Source organism: Monodon monoceros, unplaced genomic scaffold (assembly GCF_005190385.1).
Source record: "Monodon monoceros isolate NGI ecotype Baffin Bay Population unplaced genomic scaffold, NGI_Narwhal_1 Super_Scaffold_11, whole genome shotgun sequence".
NCBI classification, from domain to species: domain Eukaryota; kingdom Metazoa; phylum Chordata; class Mammalia; order Artiodactyla; family Monodontidae; genus Monodon; species Monodon monoceros.
In genome coordinates this window covers 112,362,580-112,382,900 of record NW_021703767.1, presented here as the reverse complement: position 1 = coordinate 112,382,900, position 20,321 = coordinate 112,362,580, and the positions used below count along the sequence as shown (strand labels likewise).

General features: G+C 39.0%; 1 protein-coding gene across 1 annotated transcript in view; it reads right to left on the bottom strand.

Moving 5' to 3' along the window:
* IGSF10 (immunoglobulin superfamily member 10) overlaps nt 1-17,649 on the bottom strand; it is a 41,330-nt gene extending 23,681 nt beyond the window's left edge. The window contains exons 1-4 of the mRNA XM_029214709.1: nt 17,466-17,649; nt 15,760-15,954; nt 14,220-14,349; nt 11,026-11,416 (exon numbers count right to left, since the gene is read on the bottom strand). Of these exons, the coding sequence (XP_029070542.1) occupies nt 11,026-11,416; nt 14,220-14,349; nt 15,760-15,954; nt 17,466-17,545 (796 nt within the window). The 5' untranslated portion in view covers nt 17,546-17,649. The remainder of the gene's footprint in view (nt 1-11,025; nt 11,417-14,219; nt 14,350-15,759; nt 15,955-17,465) is intronic.
* Nucleotides 17,650-20,321: the final 2,672 nt, after the last annotated feature.

Below are 20,321 nucleotides of genomic sequence, written 5' to 3'. Positions count from 1 at the left end.
ATAGATTTAATTGATATTTATAAGACATTGCATCCAAAAACAGCAGATTACACTTTCCTCTCAAGTGCGCATGGAACATTCTCCAGGACAGATCATATCTTGGGTCACAAGTCTAGCCTCAGTTAATTTAAGAAAACTGAAATCATATCAAGCATCTTTTCTGACCACAACGCTGTAAGATTAGAAATCAATTTCAGAGAAAAAAAACGTAAAAAACACAAACACATGGAGCCTAACAATATGTTACTAAATAACCAAGAGATCACTGAAGAAATCAAAGAGGAGATCAAAAAATACCTAGAGACAAATGACAATGAAAACATGACTATCCAAAACCTATGGGATGCAGCAAAAGCAGTTCTAAGAGGGAAGTTTATAGCTATACAAGCCTACCTCAAGAAACAAGAAAAATCTCAAACAATCTAACCTTAAACCTAAAGGAACTAGAAAAAGAAGAACAAACACAAGCCATAGTTAGCAGAAGGAAAGAAATCATAAAGATCAGAGCAGAAATAAATGAAATGCAAACAAAGAATACAAAAGCAAAGATCAGTAAAACTAAAAGCTGGTTCTTTGAGAAGGTAAACAAAATTGATAAACCATTAACCAGACTCATCAAGAGGGAGAGGACTGAAATCAATAAAATTAGAAATGAAAAAGGAGAAGTTACAACAGACACTGCAGAAATACAAAGCATCCTAAGAGACTACTACGAGCAACTCTATGCCAATAAAATGGACAACCTGGAAGAAATGGACAAATTCTTAGAAAGGTATAACCTTATAAGACTGAATCAGGAAGAAATAGAAAATATGAACAGACCAATCACAAGTAATGAAGTTGAAACTGTGATTAAAAATCTTCCAACAAACAAAAGGTCAGGACCAGATGGCTTCACAGGTGAATTCTAGCAAACATTTAGAGAAGAGCTAACACCCATCCTTCTCAAACTCTTCCAAAAAACTGCAGAGGAAGGAACACCCCCGAATTCATTCTATGAGGCCACCATCACGCTGATACCAAAACCAGACAAAGATACTACAAAAAAAGAAAATTACATACCAAAATCACTGATGAATATAGATGCAAAAATCCTTAACAAAATACTAGCAAACAGAATCCAACAACACATTAAAAGGATCATACACCATGATCAAGTGGGATTCATCCCAGGGATGCAAGGATTCTTCAATATACGCAAATCAATCGATGTGATACACCATATTAACAAACTGAAGAATAAAAACCATATGATCATCTCAAAAGATGCAGAAAAATCTTTTGACAAAATTCAACACCCATTTATGATAAAAAAAACTCTCCAGAAAGTGGGCATAGAGGGTCCTACCTCAACATAATAAAGGCCATATACGACAAACCCACAGCAAACATCATTCTCAATGGTGAAAAACTGAAAGCATTTCCTCTAAGATCAGGAACAAGACAAGGATGTCCACTCTCACAACTATTATTCAATGTGGTTTTGGAAGTCCTAGCCATGGCTGGACTATCACCTCACACCAGTTAGAATGGGCATCATCAGAAAATCTACAAACAGCAAATGCTGGAGGGGGTGTGGAGAAAAGGGAACCCTCTTGCACTGTTGGTGGGAATGTAAATTGATACAGCCATTATGGGGAACAGTATGGAGATTCCTTAAAAAACTAAAAATATAATTACCGTATGACCCAGCAATCCCACTACTGGGCACATACCCAGAGAAAACCATAATTCAAAAAGACACATGCACCCCAATGTTCATTCCAGCACTATTTACAATAGCCAGGTCATGGAAGCAACCTAAATGCCCATCAACAGAGAAATGGATAAAGAAGATGTGGTACATATATACAATGGACTATTACTCAGCCGTAAAAGGAACAAAATTGGGTCATTTGTAGAGACATGGATGGATCTAGAGAATGTCATACAGAGTGAAGTAAGTCAGAAAGAGAAAAACAAATATCGTACATTAACACATATATGTGGAACCTAGAAAAATAGTACAGATGAACCAGTTTGCAGGGCAGAAATTGAGACAGAGATGTAGAGAACAAACGTATAGACACCAAGGGGGGAAAGTGGTGGGGGGGTGGGGGGGGTGGTGTGATGAATTGTGAGATTGGGATTGACATGTATACACTGATGTGTATAAAAATGGATGACTAATAAGAACCTGCTGTATAAAAAAAATAAATGAAGTTCAAAAATTCAAAAAAAACCAACACTAGTAAATTAAAAAAAAAAAAAGATCAGAGCAGAAATAAATGAAATAGAGATGAAGAAAATAGAAAAGATCAATGGAACAAATTCAGTTCTTTGAAAAGGTAGACAAAATTGATAAACCTTTAGCCAGACTCATCAAGAAAAAAAGGGAGAGGACTCAAATTAATAAAATTAGAAATGAAAAGCGAGAAGTTACAATGGACACCACAGAAATGTAAAGGCTCCTAACAGACTACTATCAATACAAGCAACTATATGCCAATAAAATGGACAACCTAGAAGAAATGGACAAATTCTTAGAAGGATACAATCTCCCAAGACTGACCAGGAAGAAATAGAAAATATTAACAGACCAATCACAAGTACTAAAATTGAAACTGTAATTTTAAAATTCCCAACAAACAAAAGTCCATTGACCAGATGGCTTCACAGGCAAATTCTATCTAACATTTAGAGAAGAGTTAACACCTATCCTTTTCAAACTCTTCCAAAAAATCGCATAGGATCGGAAACTCCCAAACTCATTCTATGACGCCCCCATCACCCTGAATCATACAAGGATACCACAAAAAAAAAAGAAAGAAAGAAAATTACAGACCAATATCACTGATGAGCATAAAATCCTCAACAAAATATTAGCAAACTGAATCCTACAATACATTAAAAGGATCATACACCACGATCGAGTGGGATATATCCCAGGGATGCAAGGATTTTTTTCAATATCTGCAAATCAATCAGTGTGATACACCACATTAACAAATTGAAGAATAAAAACCATATGATCATCTCAATAGATTCAGAAAAAGCTTTTGACAAAATTGAACACTGATATATCGGGGAAAACTCTTTAGAAAGTGGGCATAGAGGGAACATACCTCAACATAATAAAGGTCATATATAACAGACCTACAGCCAACATCATACTCAATGGTGAAAAGCTGAAAGCATTTTCTCTAAGATCAGGAACAAGACAAGGATGTCCACTCTCGCCACTTTGATTCAACATAGTTTTGGAAGTCCTAGCCACGGCAATCAGAGAAGAAAAATAAATAAAAGGAATTCAAATTGGAAAAGTTAAAACTGTCACTGTTTGCTGATGACTTGATACTATACATAGAAAATCCTAAAGGTGCTACCAGAAAACACTAGAGCTCATCAATGAATTCAGTAAAGTTGCAGGATACAAAATTAATACTCAGAAATCTGTTGCACTTCTATACACTAACAATGAAAAATCAGAAAGAAAAATTAAAGAAACAATCCGATTTACGATCGCATCAAGAAGAATAAAATACCTAGGGATAAACCTACCTAAGGAGGCAAAAGAACTGTACTCCAAAAACTATAAGATGCTGATGAAAGAAATGGAAGATGGCACAAACAGTTGGAAAAGTATACCGTGTTCTTGGATTGGAAGAATCAATACAGTAGTTCCCCTACACACGAATGAGTTCCATTCCAAGAGCGTGTTCATAAATCCAGTTCATAAGTCCAACGAAGTTAGCCTAGGTACCCAACTGACACAATTATCTATATAGTACTGTACTGTAATAGGTTTATAATACTTTTCACACAAATAATACATTAAAAACAAACACAAAAAATAAAACATTTTTAATCTTACAGTACAGTACCTTGAAAAGCACAATAGTATAGTACAACAGCTGGCATATAGGGGCTGGCATTGAGTGAATAGGCAAGAAGAGTTACTGACTGGAGGAGGAAGAGGAGGTGGGAGATGGTAGAGCTGAAGGATCGTCAGCAATAGTATAGAGAGCAAGCTGCAATTTCACTCATGCTTGACATTGATGGCACAGGTTCTGGTTCCTTGCTGGATTCAATTCTATCTACCCTATTGAAAAAAACGATCCAGTGATGTCTGGGTAGTAGCTCTTTTTTTCTCATCACAGATGATAATGGTAGCACTGGATTACATCCTGAATGGCTGCTGCAACCTTCGTGTACCATTCTACATTCAGATCCTGTGTCTCAAAAACTAACAGTGCCTCCTCAAATAAATAAAATCCCCTTGCCATTTCCTGCACTGTGAATCTCTTTGGTTCTTCAGTTACTTCTTCTTCCTCTTGTCTCTCTTCATCCTTTCTCTGGTCCTCCAATTCCATCAGGCCTTCAATGCACGTTCAAATCTTTGAAAGTTCACAACTTGAAGGTTCGTATGTAGGGGACTTACTGTATTGTCAAAATGACTATACTACCCAAGACAATCTATGGATTCAATGCAATCCCTATTAAATTACAATCCCTATTAAATTACCAATGGCATTTTTCACAGAACTAGAACAAAAAAAGTTTAAAGTTTGTATGGAGACACAAAAGACTCCAAATAGCCAAAGCAATCTTGAGGAAGAAAAACAGCTGGAGGAACCAGGATCCCTGACTTCAGACTATACTGCAAAGCCACAGTCATCAAAACAGTATGGTACTGGCACAGAACATAAAAATATACATCAATGGAACAGGATAGAAAGCCCAGAAATAAACCCATGCACCTGTGGTCAATTAATCTATGACAAAGGAGGCAAGACTATACAATGGAGAAAAGACAGTCTCTTCAATAAATGGTTCTGGAAAAACTGGACAAGTACATGTAAAAGAATGAAATTAGACCATTCTCTAACACCATACACAAAAATGAAGTGGATTAAAGACCTAAACATAAGACTGGGTACTGTAACACTCAATAGAGGAAAACATAGGCAGAACACTCTTTGACATAAATCGCAGCAATATCTTTTTGGATCCATCTCCTAGAGTAATGAAAATAAAAACAAAAATTTTTAAATGGGGCCTAATTACACTCAAAAGCTTTTGCACAACAAAGGAAACCATAAACAAAAAAACAACCCACAGAATGAGAGAAAATATTTGCAAATGGTGAGACTGATAAGGGGTTAATCTTTACAAAATTGACAAACAGCTCATGTAGCTCAATATCAAAAAAACAAACCCAATAAAACAAAAAATGTGCAGAAGACCTAAATAGACATTTCCCCAAAGAAGACATATAGATGGCCAAGAGGCACATGAAAAGATGCTCAATATCGCTAATTATTAGAGAAATGCAAATCAAATACAATGAGAGTGCTGTACATTTGAAACTATAAAACTACCCTCACACTAGTCGGAATGGCCATCATCAAAAAGTCTACAAACAATAAATGCTGGAGAGGGTGTGGAGAAAAGGGAACACTCCTACATTGTTGGTGGGAATATAAATTGGTAGTCACTATGGAAAACAGTATGGAGGTTCCTTAAAAAACTAAAAATAGAGCTACCATATGATCCAGCAATCCCACTCCCGGGCATATATCCAGAGAAAACTATGGTTAGAAAGGATACATGCATCCCAATGTTCATTACAATAGGCAAGACATGGAAGCAACCTAAATATCCATTGACAGATGAATGGATAAACAATATGTGGTACATATACACAGTGGAATAATACTCAGCCATTGAAAAGAATGAAATAATGCCATTTGCAGCAACATGGATGTACATGGAGAGTATAGTACTAAGTGAAGTAAGCCAGACAGAGAAAGACAAATATCATGTTGTCATTTATATGCAGAATCTAAAAAAAATGATACAAATGAACTTATTAACAAAACAGAAACAGATCCACAGACATAGAAAACAAATTTATGGTTACCAAAGCTGAAAGGTGGGGTGGAGAGATAAATTGGGAGATTGGGATTGACATATACATACTACTGTATATAAACTACATAACCAACAAGGACCTACTGTGTAGCACAGGGAACTATGCTGAATATTCTGTAATAACCTAAATGGGAAAAGAATTTGAAAAAGAATAGGTATATGTATACATATAACTGAATCACTTTGCTGTACACTTGAAACTAACACAACATTGTAAAACAACTATAGCCCAATTAAAAAAAAGGACCATAGGTGGCTGGTGGACTCATTTATATTCACCAGCCAAATGGCTATTTAATTGATAAAATCTTAACAAAAACTGAGTACTATGTTCTAGGCACTTTCTAGGGGATAGAGGTAGATAAATGAGACATAGGAAAGGCAACACCCCTTCCTAGTAGGGATGAGTGCTGAGCAGTTTGTGGCTGGGAGCCCATCAGGCAGAAAAGTGCTCCAGACAGGGAAGGAGCAGGTATGAGGTGGTAAAACAGTGTGCGGTGTGTCTGGGATGAGAGCTGGAAAGGAAGGAGATGAGGCTGAGACCCAGCAAGGAGTGTGCTGGGAAGACCTGGCATGATGGGCCAACGAGCTTGGGCTTTGTTCTCTAGGCCAGGGTCAGCAAACTTTATGTAAAGGGCCAGACAGTGAAGATTTTATGTTTTGTGGACCAGAGGTCTCTGACAAAATGGCTCGACTATGCCACCATAGCACCAAGGCAGCCGTAGATGATATGTAAAGAACTGGGCATGACTGTGGTCCAATAAAACTCTACTTACGAAAGCTTGTACAGGGCTGGAATTGGCCTGTGGGCTCTAGTTTGGCAATTCCCGGGCTCTATTAGGTCATTTTAAAAATTCTTTAGTATGTAAAATAACTGGATATCTAACAGTCAGTGGCATACTCCACCTGATGAAATGTTAGCTGCTAATCATATATATTAGCCTGATTTTATTACCAGAGCATGTAACTAGCAAAATGGCAAGTAGGTTTAACACTTTGTAGGAACTGAGCACAGAATCACTTCTCCCTGTGGGCAAAATCTTATTTCTTCTTTCACTTCTGCCTTTCTCAGATGAGTTTCCCCATTTGCTCACCATCCTCTCCCTGTAGTCCAGCTAGCAACTGCATGAAAATCCAGAAGTTATTTCTCATTCCTCATTCTCTTTTATTTCTCCATAGCATTAGAAAGTATTGGGAAAACCCCGCTCAGTCCCTACTGCCTGTTAGGTATCTGTGAAGCTACTTTCAGGTGTGGTCACCTCATAATTCAATTTCTCATTCCCCAGACATGAAACACCAATGAGCACTTCCTAGTTGGGTTCCCACTTCACCCCCTTCCCCGGGTCCATCCTCTCCACTGCTAACAGATTGGCCACCCCTAAAAAGCATTTCATTGGGAAACCCTGCGTTCAAATCTTCCACTGTAAAATCTCCCTTTTGTCAATAGGATAAAATAAAAAAAATTAGTCTGGCATTCAGCACTCCCCACAGTTGGGTTCAAAACCATCTATAAATAATAAATGCTAGAGAGGGTGAAGAGAAAAGGGAACCCTCCTACACTGTTGTAATTGGTGCAGCCAGTATGGAAAACATACTGGAGATTCCTTAAAAAAACTTAAAACAGTTACCATATGATCCAGCAGTCCCACTCCTGGGCATATATCTGGAGAAAACTCTAATTCAAAAAGGTACGTGTACCCCAATGTTCATAGCAGCACTTCTTACAATAGCCAAGACATGTCCGTTGACAGATGAATGGATAAAGAAGATGTGGTAAATATATATACACAATGGAATATTATTCAGCCCTAAGAAAGAATGAAATAATGCCATTTGCAACAACATGGATGGACCTAGAGATTATACTAAGCAAAGTAACTCAGAGAAAGACAAATACCATATGGTATCACTTATATGTGGATAATCTAAAATATGGCACAAATGAACTTATTTACAAAACAGAAACAGACCCACAGACTTAGAAAACAAACTTATGGTTACCAAAGGGGAAAGGGGGTATATAAATTAGGTGTTTGGGATAAACAGATACAATACTACCTATAAAATAAACAACAATGTCCTACCGTATAGCACAAGGAGCAATATTCAATATCTTGTAATAAACTCTAATAGAAAAGAATATGAAAAAGGAGATGTATATATATATATATATATATATATATATAAAACTGAATTAATTTGCTGTACACCAGAAACTAACACAACAATTCAAATCAACTCTACTTCAATTTAAAAAAACCAAAATACCTTGCCAGTCTCTACTGACTCCATGCCAGGCAAATTGGGCTGTTCACTGCCCTCTTCATGAGACTTATCCTATCTGGTTTTATGTACAAAGCAGTTTCTCCATCCCAAATACATTATAGAAAAAGGTCTGGACTTTCCAGTTTCTACTTTTCTACTTTCTAGCTGTGTGAGCTGGGTGGCAATGAAAATCATGATAATACTTCACGTGTGTTGAGTGCTTACTTTGTGTCATATGTTGTGCTAAGCACTTTATATGTATTTTAATTATTTTTTCCAATTATTATTATCCCTATGTTACAGGTGAGAAAACTGATGCATAAAAGAGTCTAAATGACTAGCTCAAGATACCCAGCTTTTCTAAGCCTCAGTTTCTTCATCTGTAAATTGAGGATTACTGTGAGGATTAAATAGAAAGCATCGAGCACAACGTCAAACACAAACTGAGTATATGTTACCTTTCTGCTCGCTCCCTATTATTCCTTCCTGTCCTTTCGGTATACCTTTTGTGCCCCAGCACAATTTCCCTCCATTTTAGTCAAGGCAGAAGTAACTTACTGACTCTGGCTCCTATAGAACTAAATCTTCAATATAAACATTTTGATGTTTTTCACCCATAGCCTTATTATCTTTTTATGTGTTCATCGTACTTACCTACAGGACTGCAAACTCTTGAAGAGCAAAGGTGATGTCTATTGGCCTAAAGTAGTTCATTTTTTGACTAATTATATTGACTGACTACATACGATTGTGTATCTATATATATATATACACACTATATATATATACACACACACAATATATATATATATTTCACCACAGCAACTTCAAATTTTCCCACTTTTCTCAAGCTTCCGACCTTGACCCCTTCCTAGCACCCTCCTCAGTCACCTCTCCTACAACGTCACGAAGAAGGAAAAGCCATCAGATAAGAACTTTCTTACTCTCCTCCACTACACCCAGGAACTCGCCTCTGTGCCAATCTAGTCCTTTCCCTCCTACCTCCTAAGGGAAATCCCTCCCCTATGGCTGGGTCTCTTGCCCTACAGTCATCTCAGGGGACTTGCTCCACTGATGATCTGCTCCTTCTGCAATGTTGCTACCTTCTGCTCAACAATCTCGTCTCACCTTAAACATGCTCAGGTCTCTCTGATGCTCGGAGTCCTGAACGATGGCACATTTCCAGCTGGCGGCCACCATTCCTCCCTCACCTCAAGCCAAACCTCTCCAGAGTCAACTGTGGCCCTGCCTCCCCCTCCCCCCTGCACAGCAATCCAGCTCTCATCGATCTTTCCAAAGCAACCAACCACCCCTTTGACGCCAAAATCAATGGACTCCTTTCAGTCATTACTTAAGGACTTGATTAACTGAAATGATTCATCAGGTTTTAACAATAGTGCAATTAGTTGTCTGTCCATTTTCCCCAACAAGAATGTAAGCTCCATGAAGGCAGGGACCTTCATCAGTTCTGTTCACTTTGGGATCCCTATGTTGTCTCTGGCCTCTTGTACATAATAAGTTTACAATAACTAAGTGACTGAATGGATCTTGCCCTCTTCTTGGTAAATTCTACTTTCCCCATCAAAGCATGTTTTACACTCTGATTGTCTGCTTATCTGTATCCCACCAGCAGTGTAGTTAGAGCAGAGACAGTGCTCTTGGTAGTTGCATCACTGGGCACAGGGCCTTGAATAGAACTCCAAAACATATGTATTGATCGAATGACTGAAGGGAAGATATGAAGAGGGAAGGGCTTTTATGCCTTCTGGTAAGTAGGGAAGAGAGTAACACACAATACATTCTTATTTCCCAATCTTGCTAAAAGCCAGGAGTGATGATTGGATAGTTGACCTGAATTAATGAAAGATTATTCATTAATGAATTAAGAGAGTTCATTCTCATTGAATTATTATTGAGCTTTCATTTTCTTTCCAGCTAAATTACCTTGGCACTCCCTACTTACTGGGGAAACACCTCCAGGCAGATTAGATATCATCTCACACCAATCAGAATGGCCATCATCAAAAAATCTAGAAACAATAAATGCTGGAGAGGGTGTGGAGAAAAGGGAACACTCTTGCACTGCTGGTGGGAATGTGAACTGGTACAGCCACTATGCAGAACAGTATGGATGTTCCTTAAAAAACTACAAATAGAACTACCATATGACCCAGCAATCCCACTACTGGGCATATACTCTGAGAAAACCATAATTCAAAAAGAGTCATGTACCAAAATGTTCATTGCAGCTCTATTTACAATAGCCCGGAGATGGAAACAACCTGAGTGCCCATCATCGGATGAATGGATAAAGAAGATGTGGCACATATATACAACAGAATATTACTCAGCCATAAAAAGAAACGAAGCTATTTGTAATGAGGTGGATAGACCTAGAGTCTGTCATACAGAGTGAAGAAAGAGAAAGACAAATACCGTATGCTAACACATATATATGGAATTTAAGAAAAAAAAATGTCATGAAGCACCTAGGGGTAAGACGGGAATAAAGACACAGACCTACTAGAGAACGGACTTGAGGATATGGGGAGGGGGAAGGGTAAGCTGTGGCAAAGTGAGAGAGTGGCATGGACATATATACACTACCAAATGTAAAATAGATAGCTAGTGGGAAGCAGCCGCATAGCACAGGGAGATTAGCTCGGTGCTTTGTGACCACCTAGAGGGGTGGGAGGGAGGGAGACGCAAGAGGAAAGAGATATGGGAACATATGTATATGTATAACTGATTCACTTTGTTATAAAGCGGAAACTAACACACCATTGTAAAGCAATTATACTCCAATAAAGAAAAAAAAAGAAAGAAAGAAAGAAACAGTCCAGATACCTGGCTTCTCCCGTATCCAGTCAGACAACCATTTCAAATGACAATCACAGGTCCAGGGATTCCCATGAAGATAAAGGCTTTCCAGATCAGGCATATAGGTGACCATCTCTTGAGGGATGGAGCTCAGAAAGTTATCAGACAAGTATAGGTACTTAATGAAAGATGTTTTAAATATCCGGAGGTAGCACAAGGAGACAAATGTATCTGGATGAAGCTTAGTGAGCTGGTTCCCTTCCAAGTGCACCAGTCGGAGAGAGGTGAGTCCATAAAAAACCTCTGGGTTTATAAATTCGATATTGTTGTGGTCCATATGCAACCGTGTCAAGCTCCTGAGACCATAGAAAGTGTCCTTCTGAAGTCTTCGAACTTTGTTATAGCTCATTTTTAAGACCTAAGAGTAAAAAGAACACACTTATTTTGTCAAAGGAATTATCACAAAAAGGAAAATCATATCCATAGTAAAACATACGTTAAGATTAATCCAATGCAGTGTGTGTACCTTATTTGGATCCTAATTCAAACAAACCAGTTGCAAATCAAGTATGAGAACATCAGGGAAATTAGAATATTCATGAACAGTTTATGATATTGAGGAATTACTGCTATAATTTTAAGGTATAATACTGATGTTATGGTTCATTTTAAAAGATTCCATAACTTTGACATATGTATTGAAGTACTTATAGATGAAACATTATGATATCTCAGATTTGTTTCAAAACAATGCAATGAAGTAGAAAAGTAGTGGGTGGAGGTACAGGTGAAACAAGATCTGTTATGTGTTGATAACTACTGAAGCTGGGTGATGCTGCATTGGGGATCATTATATTATTCTATTTTTGTATATGGTATACTTTTTAAAAAACGTATTATGGAAATTTTCAACCATATACAAAAGTATCTTGACATTTCAAGTAAACTTCAGATTTCTTGAACCTGAATTTTTCATAAGAAATATGACTTTATCTTTCACATTTAAAATGCATTTGGACTTCCCCGGTGGTGCAGTGGTTAAGAATCCGTCTGCCAATGCAGGGGACATGGGTTCGATTCCTGGTCCGGGAAGATCCCACATGCTGCGGAGCAACTAAGCCCATGCGCCACAACTACTGAACCTGTGCTCTAGAGCCCGCGAGCCACAACTACTGAAGCCCATGCACCTAGAGCCCATGCTCCACAGTAAGAGAAGCCACCACAATGAGAAGCCTGTGCACTGCAACAAAGACCCAACGCAGCCAAAAATAAATAAATAAATAAACTTAAAAATAAATAAATAAAATGGCTTTACTGAGATACAATTCACATGCCATAAAAATCCACCTTTTCATTTATTTTTTTAAAAGATTTTTTTTTATGTGGACCATTTTTAAAGTCTTCATTGAATTTGTTACAATATTGCTTCTGTTTTTTGTCTTGGTTTTTTGGCCACAAGGCATGTGGGCTCTTAGCTCCCTGACCAGGGATCAAACCCGCACCACCCCCTGCACTGCAAGGTCAAGTCTTAACCACTGGACCGCCAGGGAAGTCCCCAAAATCCACCTTTTTAAACCGTACAATTCAGTGGCTTTTAGTATATTCACAAGGTTGTGCAACCATCTCCACTATCTAATTTTAGAACATTTTCATCATCCCAAAATAAAAACTGATACCCATTAGCAGTCATTCCCCCCCTCCTCCTAGCCCTAGAAAACCACTGTTTGTTTCTGTGGATTTGCCTATTGTCAACATTTTAAACAATGGATGATACAATATGTGGTCTTTTGTGTCTGGCTTTTTCCAATTAGCATAATATTTCCAAGACCCTCCCCTGTTGTAGCACATATCGGTCCTTCATGCCTTCTTATTACTGAGTTGTATTCCACTGTATACATGTAATATATTTTGTTTATCCATTTATGAGTCAATGGACATTTGGGTGCTTTTTATTTTTTAGCTATTATGAGTAATATGATTTTTAATTGATTTTGAATTGAAATTAAAAGTTTTTCCATATTTCAGTAGTGTGTGTGTATTCTCCAATTCCTTCTCCAGTTACCAACTGAACACGCCCCCTTCTCCCAAAAAGAAAAGAAAAAGAAATGCTAGCAAAAACAATGATTTATCATCATATTATCCTAATTTGACCTAATCTGTCATCTCTGTTGAGAATGTTTTTCTGGAATGCCAAGTTCCCTAATAAGCAAAGAAAATTGAAATTGACAACACGGAACAGCTTTGCCCCAAATATTATCAAACTCAATGTTCATCAATATCTATGGAAAACCTGGTCAAGAAAACAAATATGTGTGAATTCCATGAGTGAAGTGTATTCCATCTAATCCTCTGAGGACATATATTCCAAATAAAGCCTGATTAAGCCAAACCAACAGAATCACATACCTAGACTTAAATCTGTGGTTTTCCAGAGGCTTAGTGTGGTGTAAAAAGGCTCACACTGCACACTGGCATTTTATCTTTTCTAAGGATAGAACTGACTTCATTTTATTGCACTGTATCTCTTCTATGAGGAGCTTTGGGAAACATTTTTTTTTTTCTAATTTAAAATCAGATGTGGTTGTACTTTTCCTGAACAGTAGTTTTATTTTTTAATTTACTGAAAAATTGAGTTAGCTTCTCAAAAGCCTCAAGTCCTACTTACAGCAGACATACTGATCTTTATGCCTGCAGTTCCCTGCATTCCCTTTGTTCTTGTTCCTAAGATTTCTTCTACCTTTTGCTTTCTTTCCTACTGGGGTGGTAATTCTTACAATATTCGATGCATTCTTGGAAGTCCCCGTAACTGTAAAAAAGTGTTTGAATGAGGCAGTGCATAAGTAAAGTGAAACTTAAAAGTATATCGCTCTATAGAAAGCTAACTTCTATGTAAAGACAGCAATTATTTTTAGAAACTACATTCAATTCCCAGAGGAACATGACTAGAAGTGGCCTTTTAGGATTAAATTTTAAAGGTTTAGCAATCCTTGGGCATTGATAATTTTTTTCTTTCTATGAGCCTGAGGTATGAGAAAATCAGAATTTTCTTATTCTAATTTCCACATACAGTTGCATTTAAAAAGAAATCAGTTATTTGACATTTTCCCTTGATGTCTACATCTAATTTACAGAGTGTTGATTTTGGGGGTTCTCTAGGAACAGGTAGCTTTTGGAGGCACATCTCACCGCATTAACCTGCCCCTTCCCCACATCAGTCTCACCTGCAAGGCCTGCAAATCTGAGAAGGTCTTAGGAGGGATTGTGTGAATGCCATTGCTGTGTAGCATTAGTAACTCCAACTTGTTTAGGCCAGAAAAATCCGTTTCTGTCAATCTCACCAAACTGTTGTACCTGAAATAAAAACATCATTCTAGGCATAAGCTAAGTCAACTAAAGTTCAAATGTCAAAGCAAAACCCAACAAACACACACACAGAACGGAATTTCACTCCCCGCCCCCTTTTTATTTCCTGTGCTCTAAGGAGATAATCCAATGCTTGAAATATTGTTGAAATTCATCCGATGCCACAGGAGGTCAGCCCCTCCAACCCAGCCCTTGCAGTCTCGGCTACAATTATCCTACTCAGATTCCTGGAAAGTGCCACATCCCTTCCCATTTTCAAACCTTTGTACATATGCTGTTCCTGCAGGTTGGAATGCCTTTGACTCTAGCCCTATTTGTGAACACTGTTAAGACCCAGCCCATTCTCTAATAACATGGCCCCCTTGTTCTCCCAGGTGTAATTCATCATTATGAAGTAATGGTTAAGAAACCTGGGCTCTGAAGCCAAATGTTTTGGGTATGAGTATAAACTCAGGTACCTGGGAGTAGAGGTGACCCTGGGTTAAATCAGTAACCTTTCTGTGCCTCAGTTTCCTTGTCTATAAAATGCAAATAGTAGAACCTACTTCAAACGGGTTATGAGGATTAAATGAATGCATACATGAAGAGTTCTTAGCTCAATGCCAGGACACAGTCTTAGCTATTATTATTAGTGACTGTTCCCAAGGCACTTCGTATGCTCTATTATAGTTCTTATTAAATTGTACTAGCTATACAACTGTCTTCTCCCTTTAACTATGGTTTCTAGAAATGAATAATATATCTTGTTCATCATTGTATCCCTGGTACCATCATTGTGTTTGGCCCATAGTAGGCGCCCACTAATGTCAAATAAATGATGTTAAGTCTGCTTGTATGTGCATTCACACACACAGTTTTTCATCAACTTTTAAAATACAGTTGCCTTTTAGCAGATTTAATTTACGCATTTTTAAAGCCTTTTAAATAAGTCGGTTTCTATGGAGAAAAAATCCAAGGGCCTTAAAAAACGATCTAGTTGAGTTTTCATATATATCTTTTGTGTATAAGAGGACGCCTCCAGTTGTCCTGTTACCTCTTACTGATATATCATAACGCTAATTCTTAACAAGAGCTATATTATTATCCAGCAAAAATGTAGCCAGAATGCAGCTTTTCTATAATCATGGGCCTCTCAGCCTACCATGAGTGACTATGGGCCTCTCAGCCTACCACGAGTGACTATGGGTTCTAGAAGAACTTTCTCTTAGTAAAAGTTTAACAGAAAAAAATTTTTTATTGCCCCAGCAAGCTTAAGATCCTCATGTACTCATTTCAGAAGAGAAATATTGTTAAAAAGAATTGTGGTTAATCTCCCAAAGTCACAAGGGTTTTGAGGACAAGTCAGCAGTGTAATCAATCCCTCCTTGAGAAGGAAGCAAGACAAGGGCCCCTGCGCACCCTAGATTGATACGTTCCACGTTGGGCGGGATGCTGTGTGGGATGGAGGTCAGGTACCGAAACGTGCAGTGCACCTCTGTAGGCACGTAACAGGCACAGCGGCGAGGACAGGCCCCGCCCCCGGGGAAGACCACCAGGCAGGCTGCAGCGAAGGAAACCAGTAAGCTGGTGCTTCCCCTGCTTTTCACCTTCATCCTGAAAAAACATCATACCTCGGAGTTATAAATATGGTTTGAGCAAAGTTCCAGTAGACCACACACAGTAACTGGTAATCTGGGAGACCTTCCTAAAAGGTCGTAAGGGGCCAATTTCATTCACAACTTTTACGGTAAAGCTTACTCTTTACAAAGCCATGGTGTGTGCTGGCCTCATATGGATCCTTGTGATCAAGCAGGATATTTATTGTTGTGAAATTCCTTTACAGCTTTTCACTTCTTAATGAAAAGCAGCAATCCCTATTACTTAGAGATTCATTAAAAAAGGAAAGTGGAAACCATAATGGAGATATTGTGACAACTGAAGTACATAAGGCTTAGTTTCCTGTTTATGCTTTAGTTTTTTAGACTTTAAAAAAACTGATTATAAAACTAATACATGTGCATCACAAAATTTAGAAGCTGTAAGTAAGAAAAAAGAAAATAAAATCACTCATACGTCCCACCACCCAGATATAATCAATAACATTTTGCCATACTCCTTCCAGCATTTCACATATTGGGTTGGATGTTACTGCATATATATGATCAAATGAAATTTCATAACACATTTTTATCATTGAACATGTTTGTTTTTTCATTTTATCAAACCTTCAAAAACATTTTTAAGAGCCGTAATAATCCACTGAAAGGACGAATAAATCTCTTTCTAACATGTCCTCAAGTCCTTGACAAAAAAGACACATTGTACATGTCACTGCCAAATGATGACCGTAAGTAATCGTAACTGACCAGCTGAGAGGGCTTGAGCCTTGCACCTGCACCGCAGTGGGCCACACTGACCCCTCGCAGGCATTATGCTGTCTGCTTTTGCTCTGCTTAGAACATCCCTCTGCCTCTTTTCTTGGTCCCTTCTCCTCGTCCTCACGTCTGCCATGGGGGTGGGGGAGCATAACCAGGGAAGAAATATGCTCAGCTTGTTGGAAAAATTGTATCTGTTACCCACATGTGGGTGAAGCCCAAGGATCCAAACCTAGCTTTTGCCTGAAATTCAGAATATACAAGGATTGTAATAACGTCTTTATTATGCTTCTCTAAGTGACCTTCATAGAATGGTTTCTTTTAGATTCTACCAGCAACCATCCTTTAGCTATAAACCACATTTAAAATAACATGAATGCTGAATCGCTTGTATCTCCATATAGATAGAAAGATAATGGAATTATTAGAATATAGCCCAAATTAAAATTTACTATAGGATTAATCATGTGACAAATTTTGTCACTGTAACCGTCTGTTTACAAACATTTTAAATAAATGTCGTATGATTGGAGACAGCATTTCCACCTCCTTATCATTAGGTAAGCAAAGAAAGAAACAATAGGATGCAGGTAGTTCTCTCATCCAGCTAGAAAAATAGAAGTTACGGGTATGCCCACTTGAGAGTTACTGAAAAGAGAATCAAAAGTCTAAAAGAACACGTGGATAGTGGATTCCCACAAACTTAAACCTGAAAATGTGTATAATGAAATAGATAGAAATTGACAATACCTGAGCTCTTCTGTCCTGGTCCTAAATCCTCTCCTGACATAGGCAGAGACTGAAAATCTTCCCAAGAAATGGAAGATCATATCCAAACCTGAGTAAGGAAAAGTTCTCTGCTCCAAAGTGAAGCCAGTGGCTTGGTCTTTCTGGCTTGCAGCTCAGGAGTATTACTCTGGAGAGAGACCTGGAGGCACCCCCCCGAGCCGCAGCTAGATAACCGGAGCTCACATGAATCAGCAGCGTGCCTTTATAACTGTTGCTACAGAAACAGAAAGCAAAGTGGAGGTTTTAAAATGTCCTTTCTCCTCCCTCAACGGTGTGCTTAAATTCCCCCTAAAGTTGTCATTTAAATATATGTATTAATATCACTCCCTTTTGCCCCCAAGTCCCAGGAGCTTCTCCTCCCTTATCCTTTTTGGGCAAATCTGTCAGAAGTGCCCACAATAAGGGTCTCCACCGACTGGTGAATCTTTGCTCAGAGTTTGTCTTTTGCTTGGCATCAGTCACCGAAGAAGCGACCTTCTCATTTTTGCTGTAATCCTCCCCCCTCTTCGGCGCGTGCTCTGCTGGCCCTGCCCTGGCTCGGGCCCCAGGACTAGCTGCATTCCCACGCCAAGCCCCCTCTCCGCTGCCCCTGGCATGGGTCCTGTCCCCTTCCCCGGGAAGGACTGGCAGAGCCGCTCACCTCTCAGCGCAGGTGACCAATGGGCTCCCGCTGCCGGCGTGTGCTGGGCTCAGCTGCCCGGGGCGCAGGGACCGCCCAGAGCTGAGGGAGGGAAGGCGAGGCGGGGCGACGTTGATTTATGTGTCTGGGGACAGCGCCGAGGCTCCATCGCACGCGGATTATAAACGACCACTAGACTCCTCTTCATTTTTCAGAAGGCGCGGATGTCTGCTCGCCTTCTGTCTTATTTCCTCCTCTTTCTCCGATTCCCTGTTATTCCTCAGGCGCGTTCTGGCTGGTGGGCAGGTCAGTTTCAGCCGCGGGGCCTTTACTCCCACGTTTACCTCCTCCACCTGTTGACAGGTGGTGGGTAAATCTTTTGGTTTAAGGGCTTGCTTGAATCACCACAAGCTGTTCTCAATTCTGAGGTTCATCAAAGTTCTGTCTGAAGGCTGAGAGGTAGCCACGATAACCTATGATACCTGCAGTTTGAATTTTCTGTTTGACCCAACCGGAGAAATCTCTCCGGGATTACCAGAGCACTGGGTTTAAATACTTTTTTTTTTCTTATTTTCTTTTTTTTTCTGTTTGAGTTGCATCTCCCTCTCTCATCTTCACCCCCGCCATCCATGAAGATAGCCTCCAGAATCGCCCCTAGCACCTCAGACCTCATTTAATAGTGCCTGCATTGGAGACAGGGGCCCCCAATATCTTGACTCATAAACACTTAGTATAACTAAAATGACCCTTTTCACTTTAGTTACGCTGCATTTAAACTTTTGATGAAAATTTGATAGGAACGTCTTTGAGCAGTGATTCTCAGGTCGTGGCTCTGGGCTCTGCAGCATTGGCATTATACTGGACCTTGTTAAAAACACAAATTCTCAGGCTCCGTCCCAGACCCACAGAATCAGAAACTGCAGGGATGAGGCCTGGCGCCTGTGTGTTAACAAGCCTTCCAGATGACTCCCATGCAGCAAATTTTGAGGATTGCTGGTTTAAGGAAATAACTTCTTATAATGACAATGGGGTTTACCCTGTGGCAATACTACTATAAGCATTTTACACATATTGACTCATTTAAACCTCACCCAAAACACCAAAAAACCTAAAAGGAAAATGTTTGTGTCATTTTCATTTTACAGGTTAGGCACATAAAGGTAAGTGACTCACCACAGGTCATTGCCAGCTTGTAAATAGAGAAGCCGAAGTTGATTCAAACCCAGGCAGGCACCTGGCTCTCCAGCCTGAATGTTTAGCCACAAAGCTGCAGCTGCCTCACTCAGCCAAACATCAGGAATGTCCCATATCCAGTAGCTAAACATTCAAGTGATTTATAGTTAGTAATAAGTGAGTCAGTGACCATGGTCCAATTCTAGAATCAGGGACTCAGAAGTAACTCTAGAAGTACGTGTGATGAGAACATGGTCTTTAGTTCTGCAGAGCTGACATGGTTCTTTAAGTTAAAAATTCACATGTGATCTCTAGACTTAGAAGCTTGCTTGGGAAACACGGCATATTTGTGGATTCTTCGCATCCACAGTTTTTCTTCCAAAGCTCCTTGGTGATCAACCTCATGGCTTCATACTCTTGTCAATTTCTAACCAAGGTCTGGACTCCCAGACCCTTGCTAGGATGAATCACAGAAAGATGACCGTAGCATGTTATGCTCCTTTTTTTCCCCAGGATGGTTACATGGGGTCATTTTTTTTGCTGTCAGTTTCAAAAAGAACTCCTGTTAGGAATGTTTGCTTGTTTTAAGGGTTTTAATGAGAGATATTTCTAGAACTGCTTTGTGTCAGAGTTCTCTCTGTATTTTCTACTTTTTATTCAATCTGCCAGAATTATTAGAAACTCGAAAGGCATGTTGGGACTAATTCTAGTTCAACTTGCCCTATTTAATAATAATAATAGTAATAATAATCACTGCTATTGTAGTCAGAGCATATATGTGCCAGAAGCTTTATATGTGTTGCTTAATTCTCGGACATATTCTTATGAGGTAGGCATTAAAATTATACCCATTTTCAGGTGACACTCTGAAATAATTAAGAGCCAGAATACAATACTGAGTTAATTTTAAACCTCTAAGGCCCCTGTTCTTAAGCCCTACCTTTCCCAGCCTCCTCCACTTCTGTTTACATTTACACTGTTGTAAAATTTGGAGGCCCCACAGCATACCAAGGATTAAAGTTTGA